Below are 21,532 nucleotides of genomic sequence, written 5' to 3'. Positions count from 1 at the left end.
CGCCTTCAGATAAACGAGGGCGGCCGGGCCGCTGCTCCCGCCGCCGTCGCTCCGTTACTCCGGGACCCGCTGCTCCGCGCCGCCCCGGTGCCGGCAGAGGGCGCTGCGGGGCTGCCCGGTAGCGCGGGCGGGGTGCGGGCACGGCCGGGCCCAGCCTACCCGCTCCAGCGGGCTGCCAGGGGGCTGAGCCGGGACCCGGCGCTGCGCACCGACCCGCTGCCGACTGCCCAGGGCTGGGCCCGGCCGGTGGGGGGAACGTGGGGCCGTGCTGAGGGGCGTCTGCTGGGCTGCGTGTGGGAAGCTGCGGCAGCTTTTGGATGCTGTCCACGCTGGGGATCTGTGCGGGGTGCGGGCGGGCGGGGCCGTGCCGTGCCGTGCCGTGCCGTGCCGTGCCGACCACCCACCGTGTGCCGCTGTGCTGCGGCTGCCGCAGACCCCGCGCTTGGGCCGCCCGGGCACCGAGCGGGGAGAGCCGGGGCTGCGGGACCGCGAGCCGCCTGCTGGTGGTGCTCTGCGGGCGGCCGAGATGCGGAGCCGAGACAGCTGGGAGCCCGGCTGCTCGCCGGGTCATAGCGCGCAGGTTTGCAAGGGAACGGCTGGCGCCTGGCCCCGCTGCCCGGTTCGTGCTGCTCCTCGGGCCGTGCCCAGCAGGAGCTCCTTTCCGCTGCCTCCTGCCCAAACCCAGGCCTCCAAGGGCTGTTCTGCGGACAGCAGCACTGTGCTATCCCCGAGCAGAGCTGTGTGTGTGCGTGAGTGCTGTGAAGGGCTCCCATCAGCAGGGGGGACACGAGCCCTTCCCGTGGATCACCAGGCTGGCGCGCTCTGCTCTGATGGTGCTTTCTTTCCTGCAGGCAGAAACAGAGACGGAGCCAGGCCCCAGCTTGGCACTCCTCTGCCTGCCTGCAGCTTGCTGTGAGAATCCCCCAGCAAACTGGTGATGTGCACCCGGCCCTGCTCCCTGCATGCCTGCAGCAATGCCAGGAACGTTTTCCCAAGTCTCTCCTGTCCTATCCTGCTGCTAGCTGTCCCCAGGCTTCCCGCCCCACGGCCACTGGGTCCCCTCAGGCCTATTACCCCACAGAAGCAGTGACCTGGGAAAATCCAGGGAGAGCTGCTTGAAGATACCTAGACCCATCTGTGTGCCTCTCTGCAGGCACAGGGCCGGGTGCGGTAAGGAGCAGAGAGAGCCAGGGCTACAGCAGCACATGTTTATGGGGTCTGACCTGGCTCTGTGCGTAACAGCGCAGGGACATGCTGGGCACAGTGATGTTATAAGCTATGGGGAAGCTGGGTTCCGCAGGGCTGGTGCTGCCTCGGTGTGGATCAGTGCCGGAACTGTGGCACTGGGGATGGGATGCGAATGTCCTGACCCTTTTCCAGCCGCCGCTCACAGTCGATCAGGTAGTTCACGCCGTCTATCACCAGCTGCACCAGTTCCACCTGCACCAGGAGCACAAAGTTCTGACTCTAGGCTTTGTTGGCCCCAGCCACCCCCCTGAGCCGTGCCAGCATCTGCTGTGTGAAGGGCACCTACTGCACCCATGGAGCACAGTGCCCCCAATCCCAATCCCCACTGCTGGCTTCAGCATACAGCTGCAAAGCTGTGCGCTGAGGTGTGCGCACGTTTTCCCAACTGCCCTTGCCAAGAGCAGCTCTGCCCCTCTCCCACCTCTGACTTCCCCAGCCGGTCCAGGTTGGAGATGTCAAACACATTGCCAGTGGCTGCTGTGTCCACACCGCCTGTCCCACGCTTCTGTAGCCGCAGGTTCTCCAGGATCTTGGGGAAGCGGCTGTCCTGGTGCCCAGAGAAGGTGTCAGTGATCAGCAGGACCATCAGCCACAAATGAAAGCTCCCCAGGGCTGCCCTCCCACACTCTGCAGCGCTCTGTCTGCAGCCCTACAGTCCCTGGCTCCAAGCAGATCCCACTCAGCACTCATGTGTCTGGCCCCTCCGGCTGCAATGTGGGCGCCATGCGCTGCTCTGCTCTCCTGTGTGATCCCGAGCAGCATCCAGGGCTGTGCCACACAGTCTTTTCATCCTGGCAGGGCTGGGCTCTCTGTGCCCACAGCCCCGGCTCCCCCAGCACCATCCACAGTCATTACCTTGCTGAGCAGTGGCAGCTTGATGTGGACACCCGCCCGCAGCCCAGTGCCCAGGTTGGAGGGGCAGGTCAGGATGTAGCCTAGCCTCTCATTCCACATGAACTCCCAGCCTCGCTCCTGGATTAGTCGCTCCACCTGGGTTAGAAGCACAAAAAGCAGCTCAGCCCCTAGCCCAACCCTCAGCGCGATGCTGCCCAGCCCTGAGGCTGCGAGGGACACAAGTCCTGCACGGCCCCCATCCGCAGGGCTGGCAAGGTAGCGCTGAGGTTTCTCACCTCCTTCAGGCCCCGGCAGAACCGCTCAAAGACGCGCTTCATGTTACCACCCTTCTCCATGGAGATGACACGCGTGTGGTCCTCCTCATTGATCCAGATCAGGAAGGTCTTCTCGTTGTTGTGCCTGCGACAGGGCAGTGCTCGGCTGTGCGGGGGCTGCTGCAGCCCTGTGCCCAGCAGCCAGCAGCAGCGGCCCCGCAGCGCCCACTCCCCTGCTGTTAAGGCGCTGCACCCTGTGTGCTGTGAGCACCCTGCCAGGCAGCGTGTGGCTGTGTGTAGGAGCGCTGGGAGCAGGAGGGAGAGGCAGCTGTGGCCGGGTAAGTCTGGGGGCGGGTACAGTGCGCAGAGCGGGGTGAAGCGCTGGGCATCGTCTGGGAAGCAGCTAGCATGCACAGGTTTTTGGCAGGAGAGGGAACGATGTGCTGCAGGGCAGGCAGGGCTGGCAGCAGGGCCTGGGATGGCTGCAGAGCCGCCCGCTGCCGTGCAAGGTGCTGCGGGTTGTGCAGGGAGCGGCTATCCAGGCTGCAGCCGGCGATCGGAAACCAGGCTGGGGGTGGGCACGGAGAACGCAGCCATGGGCACGGCGCTGCGGAACGGCAGCCTGGAGGCAGCGGGGTCTGTGGGGCGGGAGCGCGGGCGGGGACAGCAGGATGGAGAAGCAGTACCCTCCTCCTCCTGCGCTATTGGCGACCCAGCGCCAGACAGGTCCTCACCAGATGCCTCGGGCGTCGGGCCAGTCCCGGGCCATTCCTGCTGCCGTCAGGAGCGGAGACACCGGCTTGTCAAAGAGGAAGTGGTCCTGCAGGGACACAGCGCGTCAGCAGGGCACGTGGGGGATACCGGGGCACCGTTCCTCTGGTCCCCGTGCACCACACAGGAGGTGAACATCACTGCCTGTCCCAGTGCAGAGGCTGTGGGTGTGCAGTCCTCACAATGCCAGCGGGGCAGCAGCTGTGTGCCACGCACTCGCCTTTCCCTGGGCACGTGGAGGGACACAGGGCGGGAGCCAGAGAGCCCCATGAGCTGCAGGGCCACATTCAACTCCATCTTCTAACGAGCGGGGCCGTGCGCAGCCTCTGCAGCATGGGGCAACCGCGCTGGGGACAGTGCCCCGCTGCTGCAGGCTCAGGGTGGGGGAGGGAGAAGGGTGGGAGCTGGTGCCAGGATGGGGTCCTGCCGGGGCTGCCCGACTCACATCAATGAGCTGCTGCTGCTCCTTCTCTGTCATCTCGCTGAGACGGTAGTAGCGGCCCGACAGGTCCCCCGTGAGGCCGTTCAGAGCCTCCACCGTCACCTTCTCCACCTCCCTCCGCTCGGCGCGGGTGCAGGCGGGTGGAAGGCTCAGCCCACGGATGCTGCGCCCGGTCCGGACCCGGGACGAGAGCACATAGCGCTCATCGAAGTGGCCAAACTTAATCTAAAACAAACATGGGACATCGGCAGGCAGAGCTGCGCTGAGCATCGCTGTCCCCAAGGCACACCGCAGCACACCCACCTTGGAGGCGTCCAGGTCCGTGACGTGCTTCATGGTGCGGGGGTTGTACCCGTTGTGCCGCTCCTGGATCACAGGGTCAAACAGCTCTGCAAACACCTGGAGGGAAGCGGGACAGGGCAGCTCTTCAGAGCCAGCCATGCGGAGACCTTTGGGGGATGTTGCAGGTGTCCTATGGAGCCTGGAGCGTGGCAGGGCCCCGGCCATATCTCACCTCGTATGTCTCCTCATCACCAGCCACCATGCCGACCGTCTTGATGAAAGGGTGGCCTGGGTTGTCCACGCCGGTCTGGATGCACTGGTCCAAGGTCCAGCCGTTGGGGGTGGCTTTGTCACAGAGCCTCGCGTAGATGGCTGGCGTCAGGTTGCTGGCCATGCAGTTGTTGTGTTTCCGCAGATCGGGGTACTCAGCACTGCAGGAGGAGGCACCAGTGAGCCGCTGTGTCCAGCAGTTTTTTGCCGAGTCTGACTGGGTTGGAGCTCATTTCCCCGCTGCAGCCCACGGTGCTGTGTGTTACCCCATAGCTATGATGGCACTGATATGGCACCAACGTTCTCCTACTGAGCGGCGCTGGCACAGCACCGCAGTCCTCCCCAGTCCTGCAGAGCCTGGGTACGGGCAGGAGGTGTGGAGGGGACGTCCCTGGGGCAGCTGGCCTAACCCAACCGGGGCATATTCCATACTGCACACATTGCATTCAGCAATAAAAGCTGGCGGCAGGGAGAAGGAAAGGCTCTCATTATGAGAGCGTCCATCTGCCCAAATGACCACTGCATATCCCGAGGCCCCGATTCCCAAGGAGTGGCTGAGCATTGCTTACTGATGGAAAATCAAGAATATATTTCTTTTCTCCTTTTATTTCTGTGTGAGCTTTGTTCTTTTTTTTTCCTTCCTTTACACTGCTCTTTATCTCAACCTGTTAAGGACCAAAGCGCAAATTCAGTCACTCCTTCTCTTTCCTTGGGCGAGTGCAACACCTACAAACTTTTTTTCCTGGTATTTTCTTCCTCTTGTCTCCCTGGGCAGTGGGAGTGGCAGTGGGCAGCGGGTGCTGCTGAGTGGCCATCAGCTGTCATCCTACCAGCTCCCAGCAGTGCCTCTGCCCTATGGAGAGCCCCGCAGCAAGGTGGGCAGGGAGAGCTGTGCTGTTCCCGCAAAGACAGCATGGGAGCAGAGAGCAGCCCACAGTGATGGCTGCCACGAGGACAGGAGTCCATGAGCAAGTCTGGCTGGTGCTAAGGGTGCAGCTCCTTATCAGCTGTGTACCAGGGCTTGGTACTGGGAGTGCTTTGTGGCAGGCAGCCACGTCAGCCACAGCCCCACGTAGTGCCTGGGCACAGGGCTGCCAGCTCTGGGCTGTGCAGGGGTTGCTCTGTTCTGCACAGTGCAGGGCAGCTGCTCCTGCTGTGCCTCTGTCAGTGTTCAGGTCTGTGTGTCTGCATGCAGCCCTGGGGGCTCTGACCCCACACAGCCCAGACGCTGTGGGGCAGGAAATGGGCTGACCCTGATCTGCAGCTGGTGGGAACCGCACTGCTCTGGCGCAGTTTATTGTATTAGGGGGATGCTTTCTTCTAATCAGCTTAGCAGGAGGCCGTCTCCTGACCTCATTCCCACTTTAGCTGGGCTTTGTGCTTGTCCTGTGCTCACAGGGGAGTTGGCGGAGCAGGACCCGACCGCACTCTCCTTGGCCAAATCCCTCCCACTGGAGGTACCATTGTCTAGAGTGGGACAGGAGCAGCCCTCCCCAGGTCGGGAGGACTGGACGGTGGCCAGGGATATCTGGCCTCTCTCCCTCAGGGAGTCACAGGCAGCTCAGGAGGAAGCAGAGGTGGCAGGTGTGGACATGAATCTGTGGCAGTAATGCAGGAGCCAATCGCTGTCACCGCCTCCAAGCTCCTGGCCCCATGCTGCTGTGCAGAGCTTGCCATCCCCAGCCCTGAGTCTGCAGTCCCGGAGTGCACACTGGCCCTCTGCCTATGGCTTAGCTGTTGCTTGTGGCTTCCGGAGCTTGCAGAAAGAAAGGGAGGCTGGGCTCATGGTGCTGCTCCGCGTGGGGAAGCACTGGCTCCAGCCTGTCCCCTTGCATGGAGGTGTTTGCTCTGGGCAGAGCCAGTCCCAGGCTGGGCTGAGGCTGCTCCCCATCCTACGCACATATCTTTGCTGTTTGAGTTTTTCTGGCTCAAAGGATGCCTTGTTGCATGTGGGATGCAGCCTGCTCAGCCTCTTTTGTTGCTCCTGCTATTGACTGGATGTGGACCCATGTCTCCCCAGTGTGAGACACTCTCATAAAAAGCATTCACTGCTCAGAAAGGGACAGTTGGACTTGTCCCTTCCCTGCCTCCAGCACTGCCCAGTGAGCCAGGACTGCAGCTCACTCTGCTTCCCACCCTGCTGCCAGCAGACTGCATTCAGAGCCAGCAAAGGTTGCTAAGGCGAGCAGGCTTGCTTGCAGCCAGAAGGAGGCTGTATTAGGTTTAAGCATTCTCTCTGATATAAGCAGTCCTTAGCCCCACTGCAAAGGGTTCAGAGACTTAAAAGCTCCAGGATCTGCGCCTGCTGCAGTGCTGATTTAGCTCTGTCCTGAGCAGACCTTTCCCCAGAACAGTCCTGAATCGCAGCCAGAAGATTTGGGCAATCTCTTTTCAGCCTTTCCAGAGCACCCCAACTAAGCTGCATGGGGCCGGGATAAGCAGAACATCACAGGGAATGGCAGTGTTATACACTTGGTGCTGTGCTTACGCGCAGCAGAGCCCAAGCGGAGCTGCACAGGGAGCCAAGGGCCATGATGCTGCTCTCGCAGCAGCAGTCCAGGCTTCCTCTGCCACAAGCAGTAAGGTGGCACCACACTTGGCCTTTCAGGGTTGCTCTCGCCTTGGTTTTGTTCCCCAAACCCAGTTGCAGAGCTGTGCTTCATGCTGTTCTGTTCCCAGTGCCCAGTGCTGAGTTGCAGGTGCATTCCCAGTGGGGTCCCCAGCCCTGGAGGCCATGAGCTTTTCCAGCAGAGATGGAAGTGTTCCAGGGCAGCGCAGCAGAGAGGAGGCACCTTGCTGCCAGTGCAGCACCATGGCCCTCTGTACCTCAGGACAGGGCCGCTTGCAGTGCCCTCTGTGCCCTTGCACCAGGGGTTCTGCACTGGGAAGGAGACTGCTCAGTGCACAGCAGGTTTTGTGGGTTTGCTAGCGCTGCTGCACCTCCCACAGCTGTCTGCACTGATCCAGCAGCCTTTTCCAGTGCCCTTTCCAGCAGCACCAACTGCTGCTTCCACAGCCGCGGGAGTCACTCCCTCACCAGGCTCAGGGCGCCCCCCCCTCCTCCGGGTCTCGCCAGGCCGGCACGCGGCCCTCAGCATCCCCACCCGACGCCGACCCGATGTCTGCGGCCGCTCAGAAAGCTCTCAATGCAGCGCTGCTGGAGGGCCGAACGGGCAGCACCACGCGGCCGTTACCGTTCACTCCGTTTCCATTCCGTTTCCACGGCCCGGCCTGGCGCCGGCTCTCGGCACGGCGCTCTGCACGAGCAGCGCTCAGCCTGCAATGCAGAGCAGCACCGCGCGCTGCCGGCACGTTGTCTGCTGCAGGATCGCAGCAGCCGCGTGTGTTTGGAGCAGCAGCGCTCTGCCTCCTCTGTTCCGCACCTTCCCCCACACCGTCTCTGCCGGCAGCGGGACGGGGGCACCCGCTCCTCACTCCCCGACCACCGCCGGGCTGTGCCGGGCTGCTGCCAGCCGCAGCCCCTGGCAAGGAGCGACATGAAGGGCGCAACGTGAGAGCTTCGGCGCTGGTGCTGCAGCCTCGGCATTGCTCTACTGCTCTGACGCGACCAGCGGCTCCAGCAGAGCCGCGTCACCCCAGAAGCACCCGTAAGCCAGGCGGGGCACCGCGCCCACTCCAAGCGCACACCTCAGAGCTCATCTCTGTTTGAAACCGGCAGTGCAGCACGAATGGCCTTGGACCTCCGTTATCCCTCCGCCCCGAGCTGCGAGGGCGAGGCCCTGTCGGGAAGCCCCCTGCTCCGCGACCGTACTGAGCTCGGGCTGTGTGTGTGCTCGACATCCTCGCGGTGCCGTCCCCGCCAGACTGAATCCTGGTTCCCACCGCCCCGCGCTCGGCAGGACCCTTCCGCAAACCCCGGGCCACGGGGGTAAAAAAAAGCAGCGCTTTACCCCAGCTCGGCCGGCCCCGGGCTCCCCGTTCCCGACCCGGGCGCGGCGGTGCCGGTGCCGCCCCGCGGGCCGGGGGCCGTCTCCGCACTGCCCCAAGGTAGGCACGGACCCGATTCCGGGAGCCCCGCGCCCAGGCGCGGCCGTAGGGGTTGCACGGCCCCGCCCGACGAAACGGTGCCCTTGGAATCGGGGACGGCGGATCCCGCAATCGCGACGGGGCCGCGTCGTGCCCGTTCCCGGACGCCCGAGGCAGAAGGGTTTTGTCCCGCCGGAGGAGTCAGTCCCCCCCCAGCGGGGCGCGGCTCTGAGACGGGGGCTGAGTGACTCCGGTCACTGCCGCCCTGGGGCTCGAGATGCTTCGGGGAGCTGCGGGAGCCCCGCGCCCCCTCCCCCGGTGCCGCGGCCGCGGGAAGCAGCCCCCGTCCGCTCCCGCCCCCGCACGTGCGCCCCCGCCGCCCGCTCCCGGTACCTGGGCGGGTAGCGGCGCCGCTGCCGCTCACCGGCGCTGACCGTGTCCCGGGCGAGCAGAAAGCCGGCGGCGAGCGAGCCGGCGCCCACCATGGCCAGAAGCCCGGCGGAGCGGCGGGCGGAGAGAGCGCGGGCGAAGGTGCTGGCCATCGCGGAGCGCGGAGCGAGCGCGGCGGGGGCCGGCGGAGGACGTGATGGGAATGGGAACGGCGGCGGCGGGAGGGCGCGGGGGGCGGGGAGCGGCGGCACGGGGCGGGGGTGGGGGGGGGCACCGCCACCTGCTCGGGCCGCCCCGCCCCGCCCCAGGGGCCGCCGTCGCCTTCAGCACCGCGCGTCGGACAGCGCCTGGGGCCGCGCCCGACCGGACGGGACCCCGAGCACCGGGCGACGGGCATCGGCCGGCGGGGCTCCCGGCCCGGCCCCCGCGGGGACTTCAGGCGGGCGCGGCATAGCGCGAAGGCGCGGCCGGGGCAAAGTCCGCGCACCTGCGGCCGGGAGCGGCGGGGAGCGTGGCCTGGGACGCCTTGCCCGACGGCGCGGGGCCGGGTAGGGGGCCGGGCCGGGCGGGCGGTGCGGGGCGGCCCGGGCTGAGAAGGGCGGCCATCACCGCCGCTTTGCTCCTCCGCCGCCCTCGCACGCCGAGGACGGCCGGGCCGGGGATGCTGGCCCGCGCACACAGCGCGCTCGGCGTCGAGCGGCCCCGCGCTGAGCAGCACGCACGGCCGCTGGGACGGGAGCGGCAGCTCGGCACGGGTCGGGTCCCGTGGGACGGGAGCGGCAGCCCGGCACGGGTCGGGTCCCGCAGGCCGCTCTTGCAGGAGGGTCCCGGAGAGGCGGGCCCGGCGCGGTTGCCGTGGTAACGCAGGAGGCGGTGGCACCGCGGCGCCCGCTGCAGAGCTCGCGCCCACGTGCACGCAGCGCCGCCCGCAGCCACCAGGTGCCGCCACGCCGCGCCCGGCCGTCCCGCCCTCACGCTCCCATTGGCTGGCGGCGGCCGTCAGCGCGTCGCGATTGGTCGCTGGCGGCGTCGGCGGCGCAGGGTGAGCTCGGAGGCCGCAGGTGAGCGGAGGGAAATGGCGGCGCCCGGCGTGGCGCCCCCTGCTGCCACCGGCTTGGCGGGGCGGGGCGGGGCGGGAGAGAGCTCCGTGAGCGGGGCCGGGATCGGGGAGACCGCGCCGGGGCAACCGCTCCGGGCGGGTGGCGGGGAGGAAGGCCGAGGCCGTGCATCGCTGCCGGGCCCCGCTCTCCGGGCGGCGCCGGTGGGGGTCAGCGCCGCCCCTCGGTGCGGGCCCGGTTCCTCCCGCGGTTCCCTCCTCCCCTCCCCCGCCAGGACGGCCGCCCTCGGTCCGCCCGCAGCCCTCGAGCCGTCGACAGCGCCGTGGCCCGCGCCGAGCGGCCGTGCTCGGAGCTCTGCGGGCTGCGCTGCCCCGCGGGCCCCGCGGCGGCCGTTCCGTCCGCACCGCGCTCCACTCGCGCGGGGCTCCGCTCTGAGCCCCCACCGCGCCGATCCCGCGCACTCCTCCGCCCCCCTCGGGGCTCCGCGGGCCGCGGGAGCGCGGCGCGGGGCGGGGCGGGGCGCGCGGGGCGGGGCGTGCAGCGGTAGAGCGCAGCCAACCCGCAATAAAGGAGTGCTGGCATTCCCGGCATCATTGCGCTTCTTTACAGCCGTCCCTGCTTTAAAATCTTCAGGAAGTGCTGCTTTCCTCTCCGGTTCGCTGGTAAATCGTTATTTGTGTGAGGAGGCTGTGAATGCCCCATCCCTGGAGGCATTCAAGGCCGGGTGGATGTGGATCTGGGCAGCCTGGTCTGGTGGTTGGTGACCCTGCACAGAGCAGGGGGGTTGAAACTGGGTGGTCATTGTACTTTTCAACCCAGGCCATTCTATGATTCTATGATTCTCTTAAGCATTCTGATGCTGTGACGTGTCACACGTAACGATCCCATAAATCTGATGACAAAAGCCCTAAGAATAATGCCGTGAGAAGGGAGCGGAGCCACGCAGAGCTGCAGGCTGCAGGACAGCCACCAGGTCGCTGTGTTTGCTGTTACTGATGGGATGGTATATTTAGAGCGTGACTTCAACTTCTGAGCGCATTGAGCTGCTGTGTCAGTGTGGAAGGCTTCCTTTTAACGCAGCAGGTCCAAACGGTGTGTAATTATTAACTCTGGCTGCATGGGCATTTTATCTGAAGCGATTCAGCGTTGACGTGGCGCAGGCTTTGATAAGAGTGTGGCTTTCACCTTTTGTGTGTAATGAACCTTAATGCAAACAGTGATTGTGACAATGGGAGCAGCTGCTCAGGCACAGATCCTCTGCACACTGTGGGTTTGGGATGGAGGCTGAGCAGTGCGGTGGTGGTTTCATGTGGGGTTTTTTCAGTTCCTGCAGCAGCTGCTGGTGGTTCCGTGCCACAAGTCCAGTGTCAGTATCTCAAAGTGCCAACCATGTGCTTTGGTTGTACTCTCCCTTTCGTTAGAACAGCCTGACACAGCTGGGTTTGTCCCCCCAGGAGCACTGAGGGAATGATGCCTGGTGTGGCTTTTGGCTTTGGTGGGCATTGGGGTTTTCACTGTGTTTCAGTGTGGCATGGCACTGCCTCCAGAAACAGCCATGGACCAGAGCAAAGCAAAGATTATTATCTTATTTTTTTTCTCCTCTAGGCTGGAAGCAGAGAACTTGTTGCGTTCTTAGTTCTTGGGGCAAAGGTTTTCCTGCTGCTCCGTCCATTTTGTCCAGGAGGGAGGGGAGAGCAAACGATTGGAGAAAGCGATCCTCCTCCTCCTCTCTGCTTCATTAAATTCTCATCCACAGAACTGACGGCGCTCGGTACGGCCGCACCGTGCTGCTGTGCAGGGCAAAGGAGTGGCACGGCTCCTGGGGATCTGCTCCTGTCCGTGTGTGCAGCAGTGGGGCGGCACAGTGAGCACCTGCACAGCTGTGCTGCTGCGCTGCCGCCGACACAGACTGCATCCCGGCAGTAAGTGCTGCTGGTCGAGATGTGTGTGTGCTGCGTGCTCCAGGTGTGTGGGGGGGTGGGCAGCGCGGGGCTCTGTGCACTGCGTGAGCTGGGAGTGCGGCAGAGGAGTCCCGGTGTGGGAGGACAGCTGGGCTGCGTCACTTTGTCACCCGTGCCACCCTGTGTCACCTCACACTGCCCAGGGCTTCCTATGGCTGCAGAGCACTGCGCGCCTCCTCCTGTCCTTCTCTAAGTGCCCCTCTGCATGGAGGCACGCCTGCTTTTTGTCCCTATCTCCAAGGGGATTGCAGAGGCGATTGCATCACTGTCTGTTCCTTCTTCCTGTTGCCAGCCTGTTTGGATTCTTGCCTGTAGGCCGGTGGCGTCTGGGTACATCTCTGCTTTGTGGAGAACTGGCAGGGAGGAATGGGCACCCATATTGCGTGTGGCAGTGCACTCTCCTGTGGTGTGTGGGCTGCAGGGGTGGGTGTGCTTACAAGGCGCTTCAGCTGTCAGTCTGGGGAAGGCTGGAAATCATGTGAGAGCATGAGGAGCAGAGGGAGAGTGTGTCTCGTGCCTGTGCGTAGGAAATAAGCATGAGGTGTTTGCTAAGTCATCTTCTAAAGGCTGCACTTCCTGTGCTGGGACAAAGGGAGGAGGGAGGGGAGCTTTTCTCTAATTCACAGCTGAGGTAGCCAAGGTAAAGGGCAGCCACTCAGCATTCCTGAGTGTGCAGCTATGGGCAGAAGTGAACAGCCGTGTCCTTGCTTGTGGGAGGTCACACATGTGCATTCAGCTCAGCCGCTCGCATGGCAGTCAGTGCTGCTCCAGGGCACGCTTCTTTCCTGGTGTTTTTGATGCACAGTTTGTGTCCTGCTGACCAGACCAAGTGCGCACAGGTAAATCACAGCCAACCCTCCAACATGGGAGCCCCGAGCTGCAAACCTGCAAACTCAGCTGTTGCTGCTGCTTGCTTTGTGTCCTCTTTCCCCAAAGTTGTTGCTTTGTCCCTTTCTTTCCTCCCCCTTAAACTCACATGCCTCTCAGACAGCTCTCTCTTACTCTTTCTCTGTTATTGCAGGTCTTCTTGAGCTAAAAGGATGAAAATTGGCCATTGGAAGGCCACTGTCACTCTGCTGAGCTTCATCCCAACTTCTGTGTCCCAGCTGATGTCTCTGGGTGCACAAGGCTGTGAGTAATGTCCCCTGCCCCATTCCATGATTCAGACGCCGCTGGGAGCGTGCATCACTGTAAGGGTTAAACTCATTCCACTGAGCGCTGCCACTGCCCCTTTCCTGGCTGATGCCAGAGGGCTCTGTGCAGAGGAGCTCCTTGTCCAAATGGTTTTGGATCCCAGAGCCCCTCGCACCTGAGGTTCTCTCCTGCACACTGCTCCCCTTTGGCCTTGCCCTGTTGTGTGCTTCGTGCAGCACGGCCCTGGGCTCGCTCGCTCCCAGCCCCTGCTCCCTCCCTGCTCCCAGCAGCCCTGGCCCAGCCCTTCACTGCTGTTTGTGCACTGCGGTTCCAGAGCGGGATGGTCGGCCACCGGCGCTGCCATGTCGTCCCTGACGACCTCCAGTGAGGGACAGAACCCCACTCCGCGGTTTGTGGTCGGTTCCCGGGACGATGAGACAGACTTCCTGGGATCAAACACGAAGATGGATGAAATGGACTTCTTTGAAGATGATGAAGAGGAGGAGTCGGTAAGGAGCTGCCGGCATCCAGGGCTGTGCCTGCACTTCTGAGGCTGTGAGGGCTGCAGGGCCGTGGCCCTGGGCAGTGTGGCAGAGCCGTACAGAGGGGCAGTGCCGTTTCTGACATACTGCTGTGCTGCCAGACCTGGTGCCTCTCACTGCAGTAAATCCCAGCCTATTGGCTTGCAGGTCTCTTCCAGCTACAGCAGCATATTTCCTTCTCCTAGCAGCTTAACCCCAGCATTGCTGTAAACCTTTCTACTTCACCAGGGATTTTTTTGAGGAAAACTGTGGGAACTCTGAGCAGGGAACGAGATTTCTGCAGAGGAAGCATTTGCTCTTTTCTGTAGCCTCCAAGAACAGGCTGCAGAAAAGGAGAACCTTTTCCAGCTCCTGACTGCTTTTGGCTTCTGTTCAGCCCACCCTTTCAGTCCCCTCAATGGCCTCTGTAAGGAGCTTCTGTTTGGAGGTGCTTCCTTCATCCTTCCTTTTGGTGGGCTGAATGAAGGGACTGAAGCTTGTTCCCAGGGTGGGATGTAGGGACCTTGCAGAACGTTAATCAGCCATTACCCTGTCTCTGTGCAGCCTCTGGGGGCTCACACGGGTATATCCTGGAGCACAGTTAGAAAATGTTGGCAGCAGCATATACTGACCTCCTCCTTAGAGGTGAGGAAGTAGATTTTTCTGAAGACGGTATGGAGGAACTGGTGTGTAGCTGGGATTTGTTGCTGCACGACCTTTGGGCAGGGGCACGGCTGCGAGGCAGAGGAACTCTAACCTCTCATTCCCATGATTCATCTGGGACTTGTTGTTTCGGGTTGGTGATAGTTGGTGGTGGTGGGGCTTGGTTTGGCATGGGCTGAGCAGATTACTCTAGAGTGAGGTGGGATGGCCCTCACTTCATTCCTGAGAAAATCACCTGTCCATCCCAGAGAAGCAGTGTGCTGCCTTGGGTGCACTGAAGAGACATTTCCTCCTCTGGTTAGGAGGAGCTCCTCTTCCCCCATGTGGACACTGTAGGGTTCTGCACAGTGCTCTGCTGCACACATCTGGGAAGCATCCAGCGTCTTTTGCTATGAAGCATTTGCAGCTCATGTCCTCTCATGTCTGTCAGCTGTCTGGGTGAGGTCTGTGCCAGAGAACATGGTGTGGGCTTCTTCCAGCTCCGCTGCATGTTTGAGTCCTAGATATTTATTTCTGACCTTAGCATTAGTTCCCAGAGGAGGCATAATAGTGCCTGGCAAAGAAGCAGTGATGCCTGGCTGCTCCTTCATGACATCCACCAGAGCAATCTGTTGGGAAGCGTAAGTGTGCATGATCTGAGTCTAGCAAGAGCTGTGAGCACATCGGGTTGGAAGCAAATCCTGTGTTTGTTCCGTACTGCTGCACTTCCACTCTCTTGCAGTTTCAATTCAGTAAAGCAGCTGACCTATGCTAACCTGCTCTGTGTCTTCTCTTAGCCGCCTGAACGGCAGATTGTCGTTGGAATCTGTGCCATGACCAAAAAGTCCAAATCAAAGCCCATGACGCAGATTCTGGAGCGTCTGTGCAAGTTTGAGTATATCACAGTGGTGATTATGGGGGAGGACATTATTCTGAATGAACCGGTGGAGAATTGGCCTCCTTGTGACTGCCTTATCTCCTTCCACTCCAAAGGTAAAAGTCTGCAGTAGGCCTCATGCTACCTAAGGTCTGGAAAAGGGAGCTTCCGTTCATTCTTTCCTTCCTTTTCCTCCATTTCAGGATTCCCACTGGATAAAGCAGTTGCCTATGCCAAGCTGTGCAAGCCGTTCTTGATTAATGACCTTGATATGCAATATTATATCCAGGACAGGTAGGTGTCTGTGATCCAACAGAGCCCCTTCCTTCTTAGTCTGATTTCTCTTCTCAGCCTACTGTGCAATCTGCTTCTTCCGGACCACCAGCAAATGAAATGGAAATTATTTTAGCAAGGGATTTTAGGGATTGTTTCCCCATGACATGGAAGGGAGCAGATCACGTGTAAGCACGTTAACAACTGGCGTGTTTTGTCTTCTGATTCAAACATACTGTAAGCAGTGGCCAAATGAAGTCAGAAGAAGTGGTCTCCCAGAATGAAGCTGTCACTGAGACATAGAGACCGCCCTCTCAGTGGGCGAGCCAAGTGGTGGGATGGGATTCGGGGGCAGAAACTGGGAGCAGAAAGGCCAGGTCAGACCCTAGGGAAGATATGTTGGTGAAGCTCTCCAAGATGCTTTGCAGCCAGCTGGTGGTACAGCCAGCTTGCAGACATGTACTGCACTCGTGCAGCCAGGCTGCATTGGCTGCACGTGCGGGCTAATGCTGGACACCAGAGCTCCCACCACGTCTCTGTGATGTGAGCAGAGCTCCTACAGGTGCTGACAGGCACCCTGAAGTGTAACCCTTGTTAAAGAGCTGCAGTTTTCCCCTTTCCAAACTTTTCTATACGTTCTAACTGCTCCTGTCCTTGTCAGGCGTGAAGTGTATCGGATCCTTCAAGAAGAGGGAATAGACCTGCCCCGCTACGCTGTGCTCAATCGAGACCCTGATAGACCAGAAGGTAAGTGTCCAGGCTCTGCGGAAAGCAGCTTTTACAGACTTACAGTACAGTTTAAGGTGTCCTGCAGAGGCCAGGCACTGTTATCAGCTCATGCAGGACTGATTTACAAGTCTGGTGGCTTTTGAGAACAGAGGTACAAGCAGCAGAACCAGCTCACCAGCCAGGGCCGAGGGCTCCAGCTCTTTGCTGGGGCCGCTACCCCTCGTCCTGCTGTGCCACTGCTCTGCTTTATCTTCAGAGTGCAACTTGGTGGAAGGAGAGGACCATGTGGAAGTAAACGGAGCTGTTTTCCCAAAGCCGTTCGTAGAGAAGCCTGTCAGTGCTGAAGACCATAATGTGTACATTTACTACCCAACCTCAGCAGGTGGGGGCAGCCAGCGGCTCTTTCGGAAGGTGAGGGGATTCCCCCCTTTCAGTGTTGGGACCATTAAAGTTAATAGCTGTGTTGCATCTTTTTTCCAATCAGTTGTGCATCTGCCATTAGCAGTCTTGAAATGATTGTTTCCTCAGCTAGTGTACACGTATACCATTTGAGACTGTATACAGAGCTTCACTGAAAATGAAAACGGTGTGATCTTCTGGCCATAAGCTCTGTCATACCACCCTAGAAAGATGTAAAATAGGTCTGATAGTGAACCAGCAATGTGTATTATCACTTTCTTAGTAGCTATGCACTTTACTTCTTAGGTCTTTATCCTCACCGCATCCCTGTAGAAATTGGTGTCAACCCAGTGGTCTGTAGTAGCCCTTCTCCTCTTTAAAGCCCAAATGTACCTCCTGTCTGTCTTTCGGAGTCTGTTTTTCCTCCGTAAATGAGCATGCTGTGATAGCTGAGTGTTCTCAGAGATGCTCATTCAGTTTTCTGCATCTAGGATGAAACTTCTTCCATCTAAGAAAAGCAGCCCCGTAGTCTTCCCTGCGGTGCTTGTTCTGTGCTTTCAGATCGGCAGCCGGAGCAGCGTGTACTCCCCAGAGAGCAGTGTGAGGAAGACGGGCTCGTACATTTATGAGGAGTTCATGCCTACGGATGGCACTGATGTAAAGGTGAGGCAAAACTGGAGAGGCGCCTGCCTGCGGGCCTGGGATGGCTGAGGGCTGGCGGTCCCACTGAGCTGCCTCTGAAGTACCAGTGTGAGCCGCGAGGCGCTGCTGTGCAGCTCGGATCCCAGGCGGGGATGGGTGCTGAGGCCGCCTGCTCTTTTCCGCGCGTCCTCAGCAGGAGTGTCTCCCGGAAGGTGCGCTCCGTCTGGCTGGGTGCGTCAGCTGTGACCACCTCTCCTCCCAGGTGTACACCGTTGGGCCCGACTACGCCCATGCAGAGGCTCGCAAATCCCCCGCGTTGGATGGGAAGGTGGAACGGGACAGCGAAGGGAAGGAGATCCGTTATCCTGTCATGCTTACTGCCATGGAGAAGCTGGTTGCTCGGAAAGTCTGCGTCGCCTTCAAGGTCTGTGTGCCCGGGTCTGCGGGCTGGCTCTGCGGGAGCCTCGCCTGGCTGTGCGTCTCCAGCCTGCTGCTGAACCGCAGGGTGCTCACGAATGCTGTGTTGGGTGTTTCCTTGCGCAGCAAACCGTGTGTGGGTTTGACCTCCTGCGGGCAAATGGCCACTCTTTTGTTTGTGATGTGAACGGCTTCAGTTTTGTGAAGAACTCTATGAAGTATTACGATGACTGCGCCAAAATCCTCGGGTATGTAAAATTCGGGTTGTGCTGTGGGTGGAGCCCCCAGCAGAGTGCGATGAGTGCAGAGTCCTGATGATCCTGAGAGAGAAATCTGAGGGTGGTTCAGCCAGGGGCTTTTCTTCAGAAAAGTTGGCTCTGGGAAAAGGGATTCGTTATACCTGAGCCTGAAGGGCCTGCACTGCCATCAGCTGTGTACGAATATATGCAGATGCACCTTACAGGATATGCTCATCGTTGGTCACTAAGCCCAGCTGCAGTATTACTGGAGTGCAGTGCGTAGTGCAGTGATGTGGGGGGAAATCTGTGTTCCTTTGGGCAGTGCCCTAGCTAGCCTGTGGTGTGCTGGATGTGTCTGCACGAAGAAGAGGAGAAGCTCTGTCTGTGGTCCTCAAATCTTTCAGCAGAACCACCAAGCAAGAGGTGGTATCCAAGAAATGGAATTTCTTGTGAGTTTTACATTCTGCTTTCTTCCAGAAACATAATCATGCGGGAATTGGCTCCTCAGTTTCATATTCCCTGGTCCATCCCAACAGAGGCAGAAGATATTCCTATCGTCCCCACGACTTCTGGCACCATGTGAGTACCTGCCTTCTTCTCAAATGCCCAAGGCAAAAACTGTCCAACAGACAGATGTCAGCCAGCAGCACTGTGTTCCTCAGCTGCTATGTTGGGACTGAAAGAACAATAGGAAACAACTCCCTGGTGACAGCTCTGGTGTGTACAGTCACGTTTGTGCAGTGTACCTTCTGTTTCCCTAGGATGGAGCTTCGCTGCGTTATTGCAGTCATCCGGCATGGAGATCGTACCCCAAAGCAGAAGATGAAGATGGAAGTTAAGCATCCCCGGTAAGAGCCAAGGCAAGAAGGTGCTGCATTGCTGGAAAGTGAGGAGGGGCCATTTGCCAAATCAAGAAGCAGAATAGAAGGCCTGAATGCATGGAAGGCAGTGTATTTTCCTGGCTCCATTCTAGCAGACGCCTTCTGCTCAGCTGAGGGCGTCTCCTAAGAATCCGATCACCTTCTGTGTGAACACTGGGAGGAAGAGCCAAGTTCTGCTAGGGCCTGCAAGCAAAGTGCCCCACTAAATGGGAAGTTAGTGGCTGCCTCCTTTTCTTAACTGAGCCTGGAAACACTCATTTTTGTCATAATTTCTGAGGCATGGCGAGGAGCCACTGGGACTGCTGGTTCTCCCAGAAGAATGAAGTGTGAATGCGTACGTAGGGTTAAAAGTTGTAGTGCTGAAACAGCAGCTGCTGGATCAGGGTTCTTTGTTGTCTGTTCAGGTTCTTTGAATTATTTGAGAAATATGATGGCTACAAGACAGGGAAGTTGAAACTGAAGAAGCCAGAGCAGCTACAGGTGAGGGGAGTCCTCTCTGGGGTGACTGTGTGGGAGATAAAGGTAATTTGGTTCCCAGTGTGAGGCACTCTTCTGGGAGGATGTAAAAGCTCGGAAGGGTAGCGGACTTCTGCAGAAACACTTCTTTTCTCACTCCTCACCCACAATGCACTCAGCAGAGTGAAAGTGTGGTGGGAACTGCTCCTGGCTGATGGGGAGACTGCCGAGCTGGGAGCACCTGGCGCAACTTGCCCATCTGCTGTGGCTGCCTCCAGTGAGGGATGGCTGCAGGATGGGGAGCAGGGCAGTGTGAAGCACCTGCTTGGTTCAGCCAGGGGCTGGAGTGCAGGATGAGGATGGAGCAAACTGCTGTGCGAAAGTTTGTTCTGCCTGAGCTGAGCTTCTTAGGAAAAGACGTGTCTGTAAGCAGTGCGGGTGTGGACGTGGCGTTGGGTGAGGCGGTCTGGGGAGGCCTTGCAAGATGTGATGGTGAGTCTGGGGCAAAAGTGCTGGGTGTTTGAGGCGGTGTCTGCTCCCCAACAGGAAGTGCTGGACATCGCACGGCAGCTCGTGGTGGAACTGGGAACCCACAGTGACTGTGAGATCGAGGAGCGGAAATCCAAACTGGAGCAGCTGAAGAGTGTTTTGGAGATGTAAGGATTCATATATCGGGGCACTGAATTTGTCTCAGAGCTGTGGTTCAGCATGGGATGTAGAAGCTAATTGGACTGCTGAGGTTTTGGGCAGCAGTTCTCCAGAGCTTGGAATATCCATCCCCTGTTACAGCTGTACCTAAGAGGTGCCATCCTGTTAAAATTTTCCCCTTGGCATCAGAACTGGTGTTGATTCTTGTTTCCAGTGTGTCTGGTATTCAGCTAGACAACTTGAGACGAAGGTGAGCTTCTTTTGTTGTGGGAAAGAAGCTGGAGTACTTTAAGGAGCGCATTAATATGAAGCGTTTCGATACATTTTGAACAAATGCAATTTTAAAAAAGGATGTAAAAAATCAAACAAGAGGCAGCTTGGCAAAAATTAGAAGTTTGTGTCCACAGCTTTTGTGTAGTTGAGATAACAGGCAGTGTGGTGGTGGCTGTGTCTCACAAGCACGAGGTTTCCTCTCCGAGCTGTAGCTGGCGGGGCTGCAGTCGGGCACTGCCTGTGTTTAAGCTGTGTTTAAGCTGTGTTTGTGGAGCACAGAGAATGAATTTTTACCATGATTCCTTCCCCTGCCTTTCTGCCCAGTAGAGGTGTGCTTTACATTCACAGTGTGCGCTGGATTCTTTGTGATCCCAATAATTCATTCACTAAAGATATAAGATAGATAGAAATTAGCAAAGCATTACTAAAGTCACTCTGGGGTATGAGAGAGCAAAATGCTGTCAGCTGAAGAGCAGGCAAGAAAATGAGTATTTAAATTTCATTTGGGAGGTTATTTAGCTGTTTTTGGAATGTGCATTCTGGATCACAAGTGCATGTCAACAACGTTCTTATTCCATGGCAGTTGGTGCTTTAGCAGAAAGTCAGTGCATTTTTGCTGTGTGCTGCCTAGGGATCTCTGGCACAGGGAGAGTGAGGCTGACTTATTTTCACTTTTTCTCCTCACTGTGGCAGGTATGGACATTTTTCTGGCATTAACCGTAAGGTGCAGTTGACATATCTGCCTCATGGACATCCAAAAGCTGCAAGTGAAGATGAAGGTAAAGAATCCTGAAGTTGCTGCCTTGACCTCAGAGCCTGGTGTTTAAGAGTCTGTGCAGCTGTCTTACCTATGAAGACCTCAGGAGATGCAAGCATGATTAACAACTCATGTCTTATATTTGCTAGCAACATAAGAAGGGCTGGATTGATAAATAATGTAACGTACCAGTGTTCTCCAGATGGTGCCACAGGGCCTGCTCTTTTGTGTTCATGAATGTCAGCCTCTACACCTTCAGAAAGTTGTGTCTCCTACTTTGGTGCTTGCTAGCATGGTTCCTGGGGGACTCTGGGTCAAGCTTGTGCTGCTAATGCTTTACAGGGCTCTGATGGCAACCTCTTCTTCCTGTCCGCATCTCCTACTGCAAGCTCAGCTTTGAGATCTGATGTAGGGAGTTTCTCTTTGTCTCCTAGAAGCTCGCAGAGAGCCTTCCCCATCTCTTCTCCTGGTGCTGAAGTGGGGTGGAGAGCTGACACCAGCAGGAAGAGTCCAGGCAGAAGAGCTGGGGCGAGCCTTTCGCTGCATGTACCCTGGTGGCCAAGGTAAGCTTCTTACGTGCATGTCAGGTCCTGTGCTGTGGCTGTACCAGGCTGCTTAGCCCAGGTGATCACAGGTGTGAGGGATGCTCAGATGCCTGCGTAGCAATTGATGCACGACCTCTCTGTCCACATATGCAGCTGACTTCTGTCTGAGGTCTGTCCTAGTCTAGCAGTGTGTTTCTTGAACTATGAGCTCAGAGCTGGGAGCAGTGTCCACATCTTCTCACACAGTGTGGCTGAATACTGTGCAAACTGATCATGAGATTCCACCCAATATCAAATGACTCACCACTGCAGTGTTTGTGGAAGGTCAGACTCAGAGCTGCAGGAGCTGCTTTATCCTATTACCTGTATCTCTTCTCTGATTGTGATCAGCCATCACAAATAAACTTTTTTTTCCCTCATGCCACAAGGTGATTGTAGCTGTACAAGTTGTGTTTGGAAGCCAGGTGCCTCACGGCTGAATAGCTCTGGCTGTGGTTCTGACAGCAGCAGAATTGCTTTTGTGCAAAGAACAAATAGAAAGAGGCAATTCTTTTGTGCGGCCTCATTCTGCACAGGGATAT

At 58.7% G+C, this 21,532-nt stretch overlaps 2 protein-coding genes across 2 annotated transcripts in view; one reads left to right on the top strand and one right to left on the bottom strand.

The window, feature by feature from the left end:
* Window positions 1-1,323: 1,323 nt before the first annotated feature.
* Window positions 1,324-8,651, bottom strand: CKMT1A (creatine kinase, mitochondrial 1A; the record flags this gene model as incomplete). Its single annotated transcript, XM_079540857.1, has 9 exons — window positions 1,324-1,440; window positions 1,670-1,795; window positions 2,104-2,238; window positions 2,379-2,502; window positions 3,092-3,177; window positions 3,574-3,795; window positions 3,874-3,969; window positions 4,085-4,283; window positions 8,503-8,651. The coding sequence occupies 9 exons, from the start codon at window positions 8,649-8,651 to the stop codon at window positions 1,324-1,326; spliced, it is 1,254 nt and encodes a 417-aa protein (XP_079396983.1).
* A 4,363-nt stretch (window positions 8,652-13,014) lies between these two features.
* PPIP5K1 (diphosphoinositol pentakisphosphate kinase 1) overlaps window positions 13,015-21,532 on the top strand; it is a gene marked incomplete at both ends in the record, with an annotated part of 35,769 nt that continues 27,251 nt past the window's right edge. Inside the window, 14 exons of the mRNA XM_079541046.1 lie at window positions 13,015-13,161; window positions 14,613-14,808; window positions 14,896-14,986; window positions 15,627-15,712; window positions 15,951-16,105; window positions 16,655-16,756; window positions 16,998-17,159; window positions 17,279-17,400; window positions 17,869-17,970; window positions 18,153-18,239; window positions 18,677-18,752; window positions 19,275-19,384; window positions 20,343-20,428; window positions 20,841-20,969. Of these exons, the coding sequence (XP_079397172.1) occupies window positions 13,015-13,161; window positions 14,613-14,808; window positions 14,896-14,986; window positions 15,627-15,712; window positions 15,951-16,105; window positions 16,655-16,756; window positions 16,998-17,159; window positions 17,279-17,400; window positions 17,869-17,970; window positions 18,153-18,239; window positions 18,677-18,752; window positions 19,275-19,384; window positions 20,343-20,428; window positions 20,841-20,969 (1,651 nt within the window). The remainder of the gene's footprint in view (window positions 13,162-14,612; window positions 14,809-14,895; window positions 14,987-15,626; window positions 15,713-15,950; window positions 16,106-16,654; window positions 16,757-16,997; window positions 17,160-17,278; window positions 17,401-17,868; window positions 17,971-18,152; window positions 18,240-18,676; window positions 18,753-19,274; window positions 19,385-20,342; window positions 20,429-20,840; window positions 20,970-21,532) is intronic.

Source organism: Tetrao urogallus, assembly GCF_951394365.1.
Source record: "Tetrao urogallus genome assembly, chromosome: 11".
In the NCBI taxonomy this organism is placed as follows: Eukaryota; Metazoa; Chordata; class Aves; order Galliformes; family Phasianidae; genus Tetrao; species Tetrao urogallus.
This window is presented reverse-complemented; position numbering and strand designations above follow the sequence as displayed.